The following is a 16,379-nucleotide window of genomic DNA, read 5'->3' as shown; positions in this document are numbered from 1 at the left end:
GGACGGAGTTTGATACGTGGAAAAGCTGTGGGCGCCGTGCTTGGGTAATATACAAGAATAACAGAATATACAAGATACAGGAGAACAACTATAGTACGCTGCTGGGGCCAGTCCAGCCCCTACAGATGTCGGCAGGCATCGGCTCAGACCTCTACAGAGCTGTCATCTGTGGAGCTCGCCCTGATCAGTTAAGTTTCACAACAGCTTTGGGAATTAGCCAAGTGTTAGCTCGGCTTCTCTGACAGTCTAAATGGGATGTGGGACAAAGGTGCCTTTATAGCACCGTTCACGGCCCCAATCCCAGGACCACTGCGGCCTGGTCCCAGCCGTGACATAAAGCAACATGCATCTGCTCTATGTTCCACCAGGGCTGTGGGGTAGCTGGGCGCAGGAAGGTCCCAACCCTGCACCCCGTTTCCCTGGCTACACCCCTATGCAGAAGACAGGCTGGGCTAGCAGTTACCAGAGGTTTGTATGTACAAATGTGGGGGGTTGTGAAAACAACAAGGCTGTGTGTATTTCACCTGGTGCATTGGCTCTGTCCTCTGATAATGTGGCTTTAAGGGCCTGATTTCAAGTCCCCCCCAACCCCATATGTGCACTCCCAACTTTGCCCCCGCGCCCGTCAGCGGACACGCCTTTGGGGCACTAACCCCCTTGCCTACCGCTGGTCAGTGCCAAATGCATTTGAGCACAGATGCAAACTCCTGCAGCACGGCATGCGCCAAAGGGCATGCACTGCACAGTACGCGCCGGCAGAGCCCGGCGTGAGTCCCTCCCCGAAAATCCGGCCCAAACCATCTCATGCCATTAAGAAATAGAATCGTAGAAGATCAGGGTGGGAAGAGACCTCAGGAGGTCATCTAGTCCTACCCCCTGCTCAAAGCAGGACCGATCCCCGACGCAATCTTCCCCCAGAACCATGCCCAATTCAGCATCAGGACGCCAGGGAGAAACCATGACCCATTGTACGGGTGGAGAACCGAGGTACAGCTCCTCCGGAGGTATTGGAATCAATGGGTGGGAGGACGCTAAATCCCTTGGAGGATCTGGGCCTGGGAGGTTAAGTGATTTGCCCGAGGACACACGGGGGGCAGCGGCGGAGGCTAGGAATGGCACTCAGCGCTCTCCAGGGCTAGCCTGACCCCCAGGCCCAAGAGGGGCCGGGCTCCGGCAGCTCCACCCCTCGGAGGCTGTTGCCAGTGCTCAGGGAGCCAAAGGCAGGGTGGGCCATGCCGCTGGGCCCGGCGCATCCCCCCTTGCTCGGGGGAAGGGGCTGCTTGGGGGGGGGGGCTCCTCGTGGCCTTCTGTCCCCAGAGCCTCGCGGGCTCCCCGCCCCGGCTGCAGCCCCCCAGCGCCGCTGACGCCCTTCCCCGGCCTGGAGCAGCTAAAAATATCCGCCGCCCCCCAACTGCGGGAACGTGGCAGGCGCTGTGACCCAGCGGAGCAGCTGCAAGGCGAGGCGGGCGCCCTGCCCGCAGGGAGCCGGAGGAAGGGGCAGGCGGCCCGGAGGAGGGAGCGAGCGAGCGAGCTGCCCAAAGAGCCGAGCCGAGCCGAGCCCCCCGCCCCGGCGCAGGGCGAGCGCGGCAGCCCCAGCTGCCTGGCCGGAGCGGAGTCCCCGGGAGCTGGGGCGGCTGGATGGAAAAGCGACCCCCCCCGCCCCCCTCGCAGCCCCGCTTCCAGGGGGTCCGGGCAGGCAGCCGGTGCCTGGGCTGGGGGGCAGCGCGCCCTTGGGATTCGCGCCGCGGCGAGGTAAGGACCCGGGGGGGGGGGCCCGGCATCAACCCGGCTGCGGGCGGGCGGGGGGGGCGTTTTTCCAGGCAAGGAACAAATCCGGAATCAGAGTTGAAGGGACCTGGGAGTGGGGGGAGCAGCCACAGTCCAGGATCCCCCCCCAGGGCGGGGGCAGGGGAAGAATTCAATAGCCCCCCCCCCGGCACAGTCTGATGTTGGGCGGGTGACGGGCCCCCCGGTGCTGAGGACAGAAGCGGGGCAGACAGCTGGGGGGGGGGGGCCGGCCTGGCAGCAAAGGGCTGGTGGCTGGAGCCTTTCGAACCGTTTCGGGGGTCCCAGGGTCGCCGGCAGGAAGGGGGGAGACAGGGTGGTTTGGGCAGGTCCTGGGAATAGCAGCGCGGGTCCCTGGTGAGATTCCCGCACGGGGGGAATGGCCGGGATGCTGCCTCCGTGCGGAGGAAGAAGTTTAACCTCAGTCTGACTCCCCGGGCCCCTTCCGGCTCCCCAGATACTGGACAGCTGAGCCCCCCCGCCCCCCCTCCCTCCTGCTGAGCCCCCCTGCCCCCACCAGTGCCCCCCTCCCTCTTGCTGAGTCCCCTCTCCCTCCTGCTGAGCCCCCCCTCCTGCCCCCACCAGTGCCCCCTCTCCCTCCTGCTGAGCCCCCCTCCTGCCCCCACCAGTGCCCCGCCCCCCCTCCTGCTGAGCCCCCCCACCACCAGTGCCCCCCCTCCCTCCTGCTGAGCCCCTCTGCCCCCACCAGTGCCCCCTCCCTCTTGCTGAGCCCCCTCTCCCTCCTGCTGAGCTCCCCCCTGCCCCCACCAGTGCCCCCTCTCCCTCCTGCTGAGCCCCACCTCCTGCTGAGCCCCCCCCACCAGTGCCCCCTCTCCCCCCTGCTGAGCCCCTCCCTCCTGCTGAGCCCCCCCGCCCCCACCAGTGCCCCCCCTCCCTCCTGCTGAGCCCCCTGCCCCCTCTCCCTCCTGCTGCTGTTTGGCCTGTAATTCAAGGGAGAGCTTGTCAGCCTGGGGCTGAGGAGATGCTGAAATCTGAACCCTGAGCTTCTCCCAGACCGTCTGTCCCTGACACACAGGGGAGTCCTCCCTCCAGGATTTGGGGCTGGTCAGTTTCACCGGAGACCCACTCCCTCCCCCAGGCCCAGGGATAACCCCGCCCAAGCTCTCCCTGGGCTCCCCCTTACACTGAGCTAGTTGCTAGGGGGGCAGGGGGGCTCAGCAGGAGGGAGGTCGCCTACTTTCCCTACAGCACATTGAGGTGTGCAGGGGGACGAGGGGGGTCAGCAACTTATTTTCCTTCCGACACGGCCACACAAACTCGCAGGCACATCCGCTCGCCGACATCCCGGCACACGCGGGCTGACCTGCGCGCGCTACGGGGGCCCTGGGGACACGCTTGAGTGCCCGCGCTTTCTGCACCGGCCTGGGCGCTCGCTTGCGTGCGCCTGATGTGCAAGGGCTGGCTGCAAAGGCTGACAGGCGGCTGTCACCCGGCGCATCCCTCTGCAGGTGCGCCCGTGGGCCGCTGTGCACACGTTCACTGCATACGTGCACCCTTCAGCTGCCAGACTCCCCCCTGCATGTGGAACCCTCGCTCGGGCTGTGAACCTGTAGACAAAACCTTTGGCTGCAAGGGGCCGTAAGAGGGTGTCTAACCACGGTGGGAATTTGGCCGATATAAAAGTCTCAGCTGGACTGAGCTAGTCACTCCTTTAGCTCAGGGCACAGCAGTCGTTGAGGACTGCAGATGTGGTCCCACCTTAGCGTGCACTGTTAGGGGCACCAGTCCTGTGAAGAGGAGGGAGCTTTGCCTAGTGGTTAAAGCACAGGGCAGTCAGGAGACCTACATTCTATTCTCAGCTCTGCCATTGGCCTGCTGGGTGACCTTGGACAAGCCACTTGCCCGTCCATGCCTCAGTTTCCTCCTCTGTTGGGCAGGGCTAGCAGCCAAAGGAAGCTGGTGAGCCTCGATGGGTTATGAAGCCCCGGAGGAATGGAAGGTACTGTGGAAATGTAGAGGGCTAGGAGAGTTCAGATTATCTCATTACAATTCCAGTTTCGCTCTGCCTTTAGAAATCCTCTTGTTTCGCAACAATAACCTGGCTGTTTCCTTTGCTGGGAGGGCAGAAGATTGGCCTAGTACTGAGAGTGAGAGCTGTGTAGATAGCTCCTTGTGGCCGCTGTGAAGGGAGGAGGAGAGGCATGTTTTGGGCCTTTCAGATTCCCTGAGCCCAGGAACCGCTCGCCTTGTCCTCAAGCAAAACAAGCGGCTGCTTTGGACTCAGCATCTGCAACTCAGGGCCCAGTCTCCCTCTGGAAACAGGGACCAACTGGGGAAGGAATCAACACGCTGCCAAGCTCCCTCACTGTCTCTGAAAGCAGGACCTTGTGGGAAGGCAACTCCTGGCTTGGTCCTCCACCTCCCCACTCCTTCCTACAGCCCAGGTACCCATCCCAAACTCTGGCCAGGGGGCTACATATCTGGGAAGGAAGGGCAAAGGAGGCTGGGCCTGGCATTGCCACACATCCTCTGCCACTCCCCCCACCCCCAAACACATCAAAGGCCCCTCAGAAGCGAGTGGGAGAAACCACACAATGGAACGCGGTTACCAATGCTGGCCAAAACCACGGCCCTCCAGCTGCATCCCCCAGCTCCCTCGACAAGGATCTCCCTGCCTCTCGTATGGAATTGGCTTGGTGGCTCGTGAGCTGGTGATTATGTTGCCCTCTTGTGGGGGAGACCCGCAAAGAAGATAAAAACTTTAATACTGCTGCAAGCTAAGGGCGATTCTCCTGCATCGTTCACAGCCACAGGCCTGTGGCTCTGAGCGCGGGAGAGATCTAGCAGAGCAGCTGTGTTATCAACGCTGAGGCCTGGTCTACGCTTAAAACTGGGGCTGACGTACCTTCGTCGCTAAGGGGTGTGGAAACCTGACCTAGTGTAGACACAACCAGGGCAGCAGAAGAACCTTTCCATTGACCAAGGGAAGTGGTGTTCCTACAGTGACGGAAAAAACCCTGCTCTCGCCATAGGCTGCGTCTACACTCCTTGTACCAGTTGCTCGGACTCTGGAGCCCCAACCAGCCCCCCATGCCAAGCCCCCCTGATTGTCCTGTTAACATAAAGCTCCCTATTTTCTCTGCTTCCTCTCCATTAGTCCTGCATCTCAACCACACCTTTCCAGCGAAGGAAGAGAGTGAGCCTGCTGTTCCCTGTTGACAGGAGTTGCTGTTGGGCCAAGTGAGATTCAACCTTCCCAAGGGTTCAGCGCCCTGCCTTCCATCCAGCCCAAGTCTGGGCTCGCCTCTGTTGTTCTGGCTATTGCTAAGCCGCTGGGTCATCTGTTTGACTCGGCAGCGCCCTGGCTGCAGTAGTTTGGCTCACCAAACTGTAAAAAGAGCACGGCTGTTGCCTGGACGACACAAGGAAGGCGAGGGTTAATCATCCGAGCTTTGATGAAAGCATCGTACCTGGTTAAGGACACTCCTGCGTTTACCGTAATCCTTGCAGAGCAGTAGCCTAAAGAGAGGTAGGGCCTTTGGTCCTGCACATGCCGCCCTTCTGGGTTATCAGGGGCCCATCTTGATTTTCATAAGGTTGAAATCTTCCTAAAACGCATTAGAATCCTCCACCCCACAGCCCTGGGCTGGCCCAGCTCCATTCATGTTGCATGTGACAGGGTGGTGATGTGATGGGTGGGGTGCGTGTGATGCTGCTGATGCGGGGATGACTTGTTGAGACCCGGCAGTGTGACGTGCATGGAAACATGGCAGCCTATGATGGTGTGAAGCTGCCTGGCCAAGGACTTAGTTCCAGGAGACAATATTTTCTCCAGGTAGTGACCAGCACCCTGATTCTCGTGGCTGAATTCCAACCTGGGACCCCAGGAATACGAACCAGGCATGACTTGGGGAACAGCACCTGCCACAAGCGATGCTGGGAGGAACGTGTGAGCCGGGTGGGTGGAAGAAAATGCAGAAGCAGGAGAAATATTCTGACCCTCTATAGTGCGTTCCATTTGAGCATTACCAAGTGCTTTACAAACATTAATTAAGGCTCCCAGCCCCCTGTGAGGTTGGTCGGTATTATTCTCTTCTCATCTCACAGGTGGGGGAAACTGAGGCACAGAAAAGGGAAGGGGCTAGTCCAAGATCAAGTCAGTGGCTGAGCCAGGAATAGAACCCAGGAGTCCTGACTCCCAATCCTCTGCCTTAGTTGTTTTGGGGAAAAAGAGAAGACGTTAGCTGAGATGAGCTGGAAATCCTGCTGCTATTAAAGTCTGATCCTACTTCCTTTAAGACAAGACAAACACACCCAAGAGGGGAGAGAAAAGAGCAGTCAAGATTGAAAATGCAGCTTCTGTGTCTGGCGTTGATTTTCATTTGCAACCTCGCTGCTGGAAAACCACAGGCATCGCACAGCTACTCTGAGACCTGGCAAACTTGTACTGGCATCGGAGTGTTTCAGGCATTGGATTTAGCTGCCTCCCTGGTCACAGGCTTATAGCAGTGTTGTAAAATATACAGTCTCGGCTTAGACAGTGGGTAAAAAGGAGAGAGGAAAGAGAAGACGTAAGGTGGGGAAGGAAGAGGGGACACACATGGAAAGGTGGTGTGACAGTTTCACAATCCCAAGCAGTGGTAGGGATTTAGCCGGAGCCACTGTAGGTGACATTGTCATTGGGGTCCCTGTGTCTGGTCCGGTTTGGTCAGGACATCTCTCAGGATCAGGGCAACGAAGGCACAGCGGTATCATAGTGTATCTTGGGATGCAAGGGGACGGTGTGGGTGGCAGCCGTGACATTGGTGAAGTTCACTCCTTCCCCCTTTCTTGTCTTTCCGTCAGCCAGCATTCACGTCTGTCCATCTGTTTATTTTCTCTTCTAAGGATTTTTTATGAGCTGGACAGAACAGCCCGTCCCCTCATTGCTTTGTTCACCAGTTAGACTGTATTTCAGATGCATTGATTTTGGTTCATTGATTTCCAGTCCCCCACTTTTCTTGCTTACCAGGTGTGATTTTAACACTCTTTGAGTTGTAGCAGGAGGCCTTTGGGTTTGGACTAATTCAATCTGTCTCCTTTTTGCACTTTTTTCCATCAACATCTATTGTTGTAGGCTATTGTGGCACTTGATCAACTTTACTCCATTTTTCACAGTGGAGCTCACAATCAGAGCAAAGTCGTAGACCCATGTGGTTTCCCACATCTGTACCCCACAGTTCACAGGGGGGAACCCTGACATAGTGTCAGTGGTGGGATTTTATGCTACTGCAGACATAAAGGTTGCTAGCCTTACCCTATACTCATGACACAGTTAAATGTTAGCCACAGCGGGTCAACACTGCACTGTCATGGGGACTGGGTCAGGGCTGGCCAGCAAGCAGAACTGAGCTCACCCTGAGGTCCCTGTTTATTTCTTTTCTGAATCCTCTGCTTCTCCTGGACATAAAGAAACCCCTTTTCTTTCTTAGCTGCACGTGCCTGATGGAAAACCTTGGATACAACCAGACTTCTTCAGACAGTGGCCCCATAGAAGTCAATGGAAGTTTGATCATTGACTTCAGAGCAGCCAGGATTTCATAGAATCATAGAATATCAGGGTTGGAAGGGACCCCTGAAGGTCATCTAGTCCAACCCCCTGCTCGAAGCAGGACCAATTCCCAGTTAAATCATCCCAGCCAGGGCTTTGTCAAGCCTGACCTTAAAAACCTCTAAGGAAGGAGATTCTACCACCTCCCTAGGTAACGCATTCCAGTGTTTCACCACCCTCTTAGTGAAAAAGTTTTTCCTAATATCCAATCTAAACCTCCCCCACTGCAACTTGAGACCATTACTCCTCGTTCTGTCATCTGCTACCACTGAGAATAGTCTAGAACCATCCTCACTGGAACCACCTCTCAGGTAGTTGAAAGCAGCTATCAAATCCCCCCTCATTCTTCTCTTCTGCAGGCTAAACAATCCCAGTCAGCGTGCGGCCGCACGCTGATTTCAGTCAGCGTGCGGCCATATGAACATGTCTCCATATGCATCTGTCCGGCTGTGTGTGCGTTGTTGGTTGCCTGTCTGTGTGAACGTGGCAAGGTGCGTTTGTCTGTGGGCAGTGCTGATGTGTGTGTTTGGGCTGTGGTGTGTGGATGAACGTCTGTACGTGCCATGTTCTGGGTTGTGAATGTGTAGCCACGGCTCCGTGAGTCGCAGAGCGTGTATGCGTCCCTGAGAGCGTATCCACGTTTGTCTCCAGACACGAGTGTGCGTCTCTCGGCTTGTGTCCACGTCTCTAGTACTCGGCAGATCTGCCTGCTCAGAAACTAGCTTCCATCACGTGACTCACATAACTGATCAAACCCTGAAATTAAACATTAAGCTGTTCACGCAGCAGAGTGATGGCCCCAGCTAAAACGCGGTTCCACTCGAGGTGAACTCGAGATGGATTTTCCAGCTCTGGGAGGGGTCAGTTTAGGAATGCCCTAAGCTGTGGCTGGTGAATCCCACCTCTTCATCATGCCCAGCAGCCTGTACTAGTTTACGCTGGCCACTCATCTGGAGCTGAGATAATAGCTGATTTTGTTTGGTTTGGGTGCCAAACTGGAAAATCGGAGTGGAAAGAGAATCATTTCAGTTCAAACCAAAATAAAAAATTTTGGTGGTTTTTGTTTTGTTTTGTTTTTTCTTGCTGAAACAAACCAAAAAAAATAATTTCAGGTCGAACAAAATACTTTGTGGGACACAAACCAATTTTTTGTGTGTTTTGTTTTTAATTTCCTTTGGGGTTGTTGTCAGGTGTTTTTCACCTTTATTTAGCTTGCTAAATTTCCAGATGAAATGTCAAAATGCTCTAAAATTCTTTCATTCTGGGCCTTCACTTGATTCTCGGGGGTGGGGGGGCTGCTACCAGGTCACTTTGTATCTGTTTCTCCATCAGGGCCAAATCCCTTGGGATATGCAGCTAACAAACACTTTCACGTTTGGGCTGCCCCATTTTGGTCTGCTTGCCTCCAGAACAGGGCCCAAGTTCAGCATTTGTCTACATGGGAACACTCAGGAAAGTGAATCAGAATGAATGTTTAAAGTGGATTAGTTAAAAATTGCAGTAAGTCCCTGTGTGGCCACTTTTATTCAGAATTCAAGTGGCCTGAATCCCATTTAGTTTAATTCATGTAAATTAAGCTAAACTGAATTTGTGCCACTTGAATTCTGAATAAGAGCATGCAAACAGGGGTTTAATGTGGTTTAACTAGTCTACTTTAACTTCATGCCATTAGTTAATTCAGATTAATATTGCGGAGTAATAAGTAGCCTCGTGTGGACGTGCCCTTACGCAGTTTAGAAGGAAGGCCTTGAATTTACTTGCAAGAAATTGATCCAATGACTCGGACATTGGTTCGAGGCTCAGGACACCTGGGTTCTATTCCTAGCTCTGCTGGTGGGTAGCATTGGGCTAATCATGTCCCCTCTCTCTTTCCTTTATTTTGACTGTTTAGATTGTAAGCTATTTGGGGCAGCGACCATCTCTCACTTCGTGGACAGGGTTACTGGCTTAGCAGGTGGGTGTAAGCAGTAGATTCGTCCGTTTCGATTTTAGTCAGGCTTTTGACGCAGTCCGACACGATATTCTCGTAAGCAAACTAGGGCCATGTGGTCTAGCTGAACTTACTAAAGTGGGTGCAAGACTGGTTGAAAGACTGCACTCAAAGAGTCCTCATCAATGGGTCTCTGTCAAACTGTCTAGTGGAGTCCCACAGGGGTCAGTCTTGGATCTAGCATCACTCAATATCTTTGTTAATGACGTGGATAATGGAGTTAGGAGTATGCTTATCGAATTTGTGTCTGGCACCAGCCTGGGTGGGGTTGCACTAAAGAGAACTGCAAAATACTACACTTCGGGTGGAAAAATCAAAGGGTTTTTTGGGGGTCATTTGCCTCCCTTCCTTTATCAGGAGCTGTGCTGTCGGCCTTAGCATTGGGAAGGCGCTGTCAGGGCATGTGTGCTTAGCGCTGCCTTGCCCGCCCTGGCCATGCCTTCCAGTGCTGCCTTTATGAAGTAAGGCTAATTGAGTCTCATGCTTCATGGCAGAAGCTGGTTGCCTGCAGGGGTCAGGAAGGAACAGGGCCCCCACCACGTGTAGCACTGCGCAATTGGCCATGGGAATAGTGGAGGACCTATTGGGATAATGTGTCTGCAGCCAGAAGCTGAATATTGGACTGGGTAGACGTATGATATCCTCCAATATGGGAACCAGGGGGGCAAGAGTCTGGATTAGATGGGCCTCTGGACTGGTCCAGCAGAGGAGGGGGCAGGATGGCAGGCTACATGGATCTACGGAGTGATCTGGTATGGGAGAGAAGTTAGGATACTGGTCTCTGGATCAGTCCCGTATTGTTTGGGTCTGTTACAATCAGCGTGTCTTCTATGTGCAGTACTAGGGTGGTTGTTACATGTCAGCTCTCTGCTGAGGAGTTGCACCCTGGCACAAGAGTTGCACTGTTGCACTTTGACAAAAGTGTTCCATTCTCAGAGCCTGTTGTGCAATGCATTACATGCCTGGCTGCTTCCTCCACCCCAGAGGTGGCTGCATTTCCATGATGCTGAATGTAGTGAGTTTGTCCAGTTGGGTGCGTTGCAAGGTGCTTTAACTGGTCATTACTGCCCCCCTTTTAATTGTTGAAAAAAGGGGGGTTGTGACTTAATATCCTGCCTCATTTCCCTTCAGTGTAGCTGGTTACCAGACTCTCTGGCTCATTCTGCTCCCTTTGAGCCACTAGGGCTGCAGAAACATCTCTAAGTCCTCTCCTGGGGGCACAGCCCCACCAAGACTGGAGCCCTCTCCTAAATCTCCCTCCCTGTAGTCCCCTGCACCGGGGCAAGGAGAGGTAGGCAAGGGGAGTGATGGAAGTGTGATCCCTAGGGGACTGGTGCTAACTGGTGTCATTTAAAACATCCCCTAATGGGACTGTTAAGAATCTGCTACCAAGGTGGTAGCGAGGGGGGAGGTTGGAGAGAGCCAGGGCTTTGTCAGCACAGGTGAAGGAAAGGGGCAGAGGTAAGAGGAAGGATGATCCAGTGGTTGGAGCACTCATCTTGCATTTGGGTGACCTGGGTTCAATTCCCTGTTCTGGACAAGTCATTGAGTCTCTCTGTGGCTCAGTTCCCCACCTGTAAAATGGGCATAACAGCTGGGCTGGGATGATGACTACATTAAAAGACCATGAGGTGCTCAGATACGGTGGGGCCAGATAAGAGTCGTAGCTAGCTAGGCAGGGCTGTGTTGTTTGTTTGGCGTGAGGCTGCCTGGGATACTTGGAGGTGCCTTGTTTGACTGGGTCGCTCTTGGTCTTGCAGTGACAGGCTGGGCGGAGGAGGAAATGCTTCCTGAATGGGGCTGAAACCGCAGCCGCTGGAATATGCAGCCCGGGGGCCTTCCTGGCAGTGCAAACGCAGTGGGCTGCACCAAGGAGCCGATCGCCACGTCGCGTGGGGGGGCCACGGCCGGGAGGCATGGTGACAACTTTCAAGGTCGCTGTGCTTGGGGCTCAAGGGGTCGGGAAGAGCGCCATCGTCCGCCAGTTCCTCTACAACGAGTTCAGCGAGGCGTGCGCGCCCACCAAGACACGGCGTGTCTACCTGCCGGCCGTGGTCATGAACGGCCACGTGCACGACCTACAGATCATGGACTTCCCACCCATCACGTCTTTCCCAGTTAACACGCTGCAGGTACGTGTGCCAGGCGCTGACCCGGTAACGCCAGCCAAAGGCAGATGGGCCTGTTCGTAACAATGGGAGTCGGTTCTGAGTCTGAGGTCATGTGCTCTGACTCATCAACAGAAGAGACCCACTGCCATGAGTCTCCTGCCCTTTGACTCGGCATAGGGTGTCTGTTAAGGACACTAATCCACAGCCCTGCAAAGATGCAGCCCAGAGATATTTTTTGCAGTAGTTTTCCTCATAGGATCAGGTTGTGTCTTATGTGTCTGGGGCAAGATTTGCCTGGTAAACAAATGTGTAAGAAGGGGGCTGCTCGGGAAAGGTTTGTTCTAGTGTTCTGAGCCTAGGAGTGGGAATCAGGACACCTGGGTTCTAATCCCTGAATCGCATCATTTCCTCGGTGAGTCTTCTCAACTCTTGGTGCCCCCATTTCATGAATGGCTTTGAGACCCTTGACTGGAAGGCGGTAAACCAGGAAGGTGTCGCCACTTAGAATGCTAATGTATTGCAATTTGGCTAATTTTCATGATAGTTAGAATATACGACAGGGCACAGTCGGCGGTGTCACGGGAACTGACGCCTTTCAGTGCTGGAGGGATTATGTCTCCGTGAGAATTGCAATGAACTTTAGGAATCCTATAAACATGCAGAACATGCATGGTGACCGGATTAGCCAAACCCCAAATAACCAACCTGCCCACCTGCGGCTCCAGGCTGAGCCCCATAGAATATCAGGATTGGAAGGGACCTCAGGAGGTCATCTAGTCCAACCCCCTGCTCAAAGCAGGACCGATCCCCAACTAAACCATCTCCTGTCAGAGCATGTGCCCCTCTCCCACAGGCCTGAACCCCCATTTAGAGCTGAACATTTTTGTGATGCCCCCAGAACATTTTGGATAATTTGGGTACTGTACATAGTTCCAGAAGAGAAAGTAGGAAGATAGAGCACTGGACTGGCATTCAAGAGACCTGGCTTCTATTCCTGGTTTCGCCACTGGCCTACTGGGTGACCTTGGGCAAGTCACTTCCCCCTCTATGCCTCAGTTTCCCCCTTTGTAAATTGAGATAATGATCCTGACCTCCTTTTGTAAAGCACTTTGAGATCTACACAAGAGCTAGGTGGTATTATTATTATTATTATTTATTTTATTATTATTTAAAGGATTGTGTCTTCTTAACTCCGCCTAGGCATTTGAGTGACCGTAGGAATTGTGGCCTACGTTCAGTGGTCCATCCCTGTTCAGCGAAAGCATGTGCTTTCCTTTAGACACCTGCTTAAATCTCACTGGATATGTCTACACTGTAGCTTGGAGGTGTAATTTCCATCATGGGCAGAGGAACACACGCTGGCTTGGATTGAGCTAGCATGCTAAAAATAGCAGTGTAACCATGGCAGCATGAGCCAGTACAATCCTGCCTACGAACCTAGGTACATACTCACATGGCTAGCTCCTCCTGCCACCCCTGGGGCTGTGCTGTTGGTTTTCGCGTGCTAGCTCGATCAAAGGTCGTCTACATCTACTAGATCTGGAAATTCCACCTCCAGCTTCAGTGTACATGAAGCCACTGACTTAAATGGGAGTTAAGCACAAGCAGAAATGCTTTGCTGACATGGGACCTCGGAGAGTGAAACTCCTGCCCTAGTTCAGACCCCTCCTGGGGTGGGATAAAAACAGCCCAGTAACGTGACGTTTGGCCAGACTTGGATCTCTGAAGTCTGGCTCCGGAACAAGTAGGTTTGATTTTCCCGGGCACCTAACTCCCTGTGTGAATCTAGACCTGAGTCCCTTGCTTTCCCTTCCTACCTTCCCCAATGTGTCGTTATGTATTTGATCTGCCAGGTATGGTGCGTTTCTTTCGCCGCTCTTCACGTAAAACAAACCTGGCGTCTTCTGGGGATGTTTGGCTGCTGTAACAGAAACAGGCAGTTCTGTTGAAAATTCATCCTAAGTGGGATATTCTGCCCTCCAACATCAGCTGGCGAAATCAAAGGCTGTAACGGATGGCATCCCCACCGCCAGTCTGAGGGAGCGATAGAATTCGTAGCATACCAGGGTGTCCTGCTGAAACTGTGCAGTACAATTTCATTGATCTCCCAGCAGATGCAGAATGTAAAGTCGCCACTAATGTCTGACTTGTTTCCAGCAATTTGCCTGGTCCTACTGAAGTTAGGTTTCCTGGCCTCTAATTGCCAGGATCGCTTCTGGAGCTTTTTAAAAAAGTCCGTATTACATTAGCTACCCTCCAGTCATCTGGTACAAAGGCTGATTTATGCAATAGATTACATACCAGTTAGCAGTTATGCAATTTCATCTCTGAGTTCCCTCACAACTCTTGGGCGAATCCCATCTGGTCCTGGTGACTTATTACTGTTTAATTTATCAGTTTGTTTCAAAACCTCCTCTAATGACACCTCAGTGTGAGACAGTTCCCCACACCTGAGCCATTCTTTTTAGGTGACAAATCTGAGGATCTCCCCCACATCCTATGCAGTGAAGACCGATGCAAATAATTCATTTAGCCTCTCCACAATGGCCTTGTCTTTCTTGAGTGCTCCTTTAACACCCCGATCATCCAGTGGCCCTGCTGACTGTTTGGCAGGCTTCCTATTTCTGATGTATTTAAAAAGTTTTGCTGTTAGTTTTTGTGATCTTAGCTAGTTGCTCTTCAAATTCTTTCTTGGCCTCCCTTATCATACTTTGACCTGCCAGAGTTTGTGTGTCTTTCTATTTTCTTCAGTAGCATTTGACTTCCAGTTTTTAAAGGATGCCTTTTTGCCTTAACTACCTCTCTTAGTCTGTTGTTTAGCCATGGTGGCATTTTTTTGTCCTCTTCTTGTTTTTTATTTGGGGTATACATTTAGTTTGAGCCTCTATTATGGTGTTTTTAAATAGTTCCCATGCAGTTTGCAGGCATTTCACCCTTATGACTGTTCCTTTGTTGTTTTCTGTTGAACTCGCTTCCTCATTTTAGTGTAGTTCCCCTTCTTGAAGTTAAATGCTACTGTGGTGGGTTTTTTGGCATTTCACCCCCTACAAGGATGTTGTAATTAAATTACATTATGGTCACTATTACCGAGCGGTACAGCGATATTCACCTCTAGGGCCAGATCCTATGCTCCACTTAGGACTAAATCAAGAATTGCCTCACTCCTTCTAGGTTACAGGACAGACTTCTCCAAGAAGCATCCATTTATGGTGTCTAGAAATTTTATCTCTGCATCCCATCTTGAGGGATACTTGCCCAAGGAAGTGGATAGCAAAGGTCCTGTGTAGGAGGAGGAGCCGTTCCTGACTTACTTTTGAGTAACACCACAGAGTTGATGGAGATGTCTGGCTGGGGGGGAAGCATCTCAGTATGAGTGACCAGAATCTCATTCAGATTGTGAAAGCCACAAAATGGGACCAAAATAGAGATAATTAAAGGCTGCTGAATTTCAGATGAGCTGCTTTTGGAGTGCCGTGGGCCATGCTGTGCAGAATCTAATGGAGGGGTAGGTTGAAAGGCACATATGCCTAAGGATTACACATGAGGCTCTCTGCTATTAAGATGCAAGATCGTAACTTTTCATGGAGAAACAGCCTGGGTAAAATCCACACAGTTCCCTCCTCAAACTTGAACTGAATCTGTTCTGAGTTGTGAAAAATCATCATGTGACCTTTTTCTTCATTTCCCATTGGCTCCAGCTCCAGTTAGTCCCAGGATGGGAAGTGCTGGCTCTTTATTTATTGCAAGCATTTATCTAGAGCCCATCCCCATAATATCTGCACATGACCTCGATTAGAGCAAAAGCAATTTCCAAACTCAAGGCCTGATCGTTTTGGACCAGAATAATTGTTTCAAGCAGAGGTGTATACATCATGTCTACATTGCAATCACAGGGCGTGATTCCAAGTCATGCAGATGTAGCTGAGTTAGCTTTAGTCTAGGCGGCTTGGGCACCAGAAAGACACAATGGCATGGACTTCAGCACAGGCTAGTCACCTGAGGAAGTACCCAGGGTCCCGGCGAGGGCTTTTACAGTCCATGGCTATTTGAGCTAACTCAAGTATGTCTACCCATGCTGCAGCCACACCTCTGAGTTCAGTGTGGACAGTGGCCCAGCTTTTTAAAGGCATTTAGATGTTGCTGTGCTCACTCGTGCAATGCCTCACTGATTCAGGAGCCTGTCTCATTTCCACCCAAGTGCCTAATTCCTTTTGAAAATTAGACTGAAGCTCCTAAATCAGTTAGGTGTTGCAATGCTGAGCGCTGCAGCTCCTAAATAGCTTTAAAAATCTGGGCTGGTATGTCTGCCTGTGGTGATGTTGGTACCCTCCCTAGAGCGGAGGCAGGTATGCGGGTATAAACTTGCTTTATACCAGTATAGCTTATACCCCTTCCTACATGGGGATAAGCTGTGTCTGCATGAACACCATTATACCGATGTTATTATGCTCACACTAGGGAGTTGTACCACTTTGACTCTATCAGCATATCTCAAAAGGTATAAATGTATGTGTAGATGAGGCTTAAGGAGCTAACAGACCATGAACAGCCCTACCCCTAACCAGGGGGAGAAGAAATTGTAGAGCGGTCTAACTCGGTGTTTCTCAGTGATTGGGCCATGGGCCGATGCCAGGCCCTGAGATCTCCCTGGCACAGTTAGCAAGCCAGTCCCCGGTATCCAAAAGGGTTGAGAAACATTGGCCTAACTGATAGAAGAGGGAAGCGGTCCTAAAAGGTGCCTGTCACCGCACTGCGAGTGAGACAGCTGGTTGAAAAAATGCCAGTTATTTTTTAAGGGGCAGGTAGGAAAAAACTGGTTGTGTTGTTTTTTGTTTCTCCCCAAATTTCCCACAAAACAGGTTTGGTTTTCAAAAGCTGGTTTCGGTTTTAAAAAAAAACAAACTCAGTTCTCAGCGAAAGGTCAAAGATCAAATGGCCACGC

The 16,379-nt window shown here is 52.3% G+C and overlaps 1 protein-coding gene across 4 annotated transcripts in view; it reads left to right on the top strand.

Moving 5' to 3' along the window:
• Positions 1–1,221: 1,221 nt before the first annotated feature.
• RASL10B (RAS like family 10 member B) overlaps positions 1,222–16,379 on the top strand; it is a 29,815-nt gene continuing 14,657 nt past the window's right edge. Inside the window, exons 1-3 of one of the 4 annotated variants that reach the window (XM_073315524.2) lie at positions 1,673–1,752; positions 4,904–5,275; positions 11,087–11,458. In XM_073315524.2, coding sequence (XP_073171625.1) covers positions 11,243–11,458 — 216 coding nt within the window. In that variant the 5' untranslated portion in view covers positions 1,673–1,752; positions 4,904–5,275; positions 11,087–11,242. Of the gene's footprint in view, positions 1,753–4,903; positions 5,276–9,227; positions 9,291–11,086; positions 11,459–16,379 lie in introns of those variants that run through there. The other 3 variants (XM_073315522.2, XM_078849260.1, XM_078849261.1) reach the window with 3 other exon arrangements.

The sequence above is a fragment of the Lepidochelys kempii genome, chromosome 17 (genome assembly GCF_965140285.1).
Source record: "Lepidochelys kempii isolate rLepKem1 chromosome 17, rLepKem1.hap1, whole genome shotgun sequence".
Lineage (NCBI taxonomy): Eukaryota > Metazoa > Chordata > Testudines > Cheloniidae > Lepidochelys > Lepidochelys kempii.
This window is presented reverse-complemented; position numbering and strand designations above follow the sequence as displayed.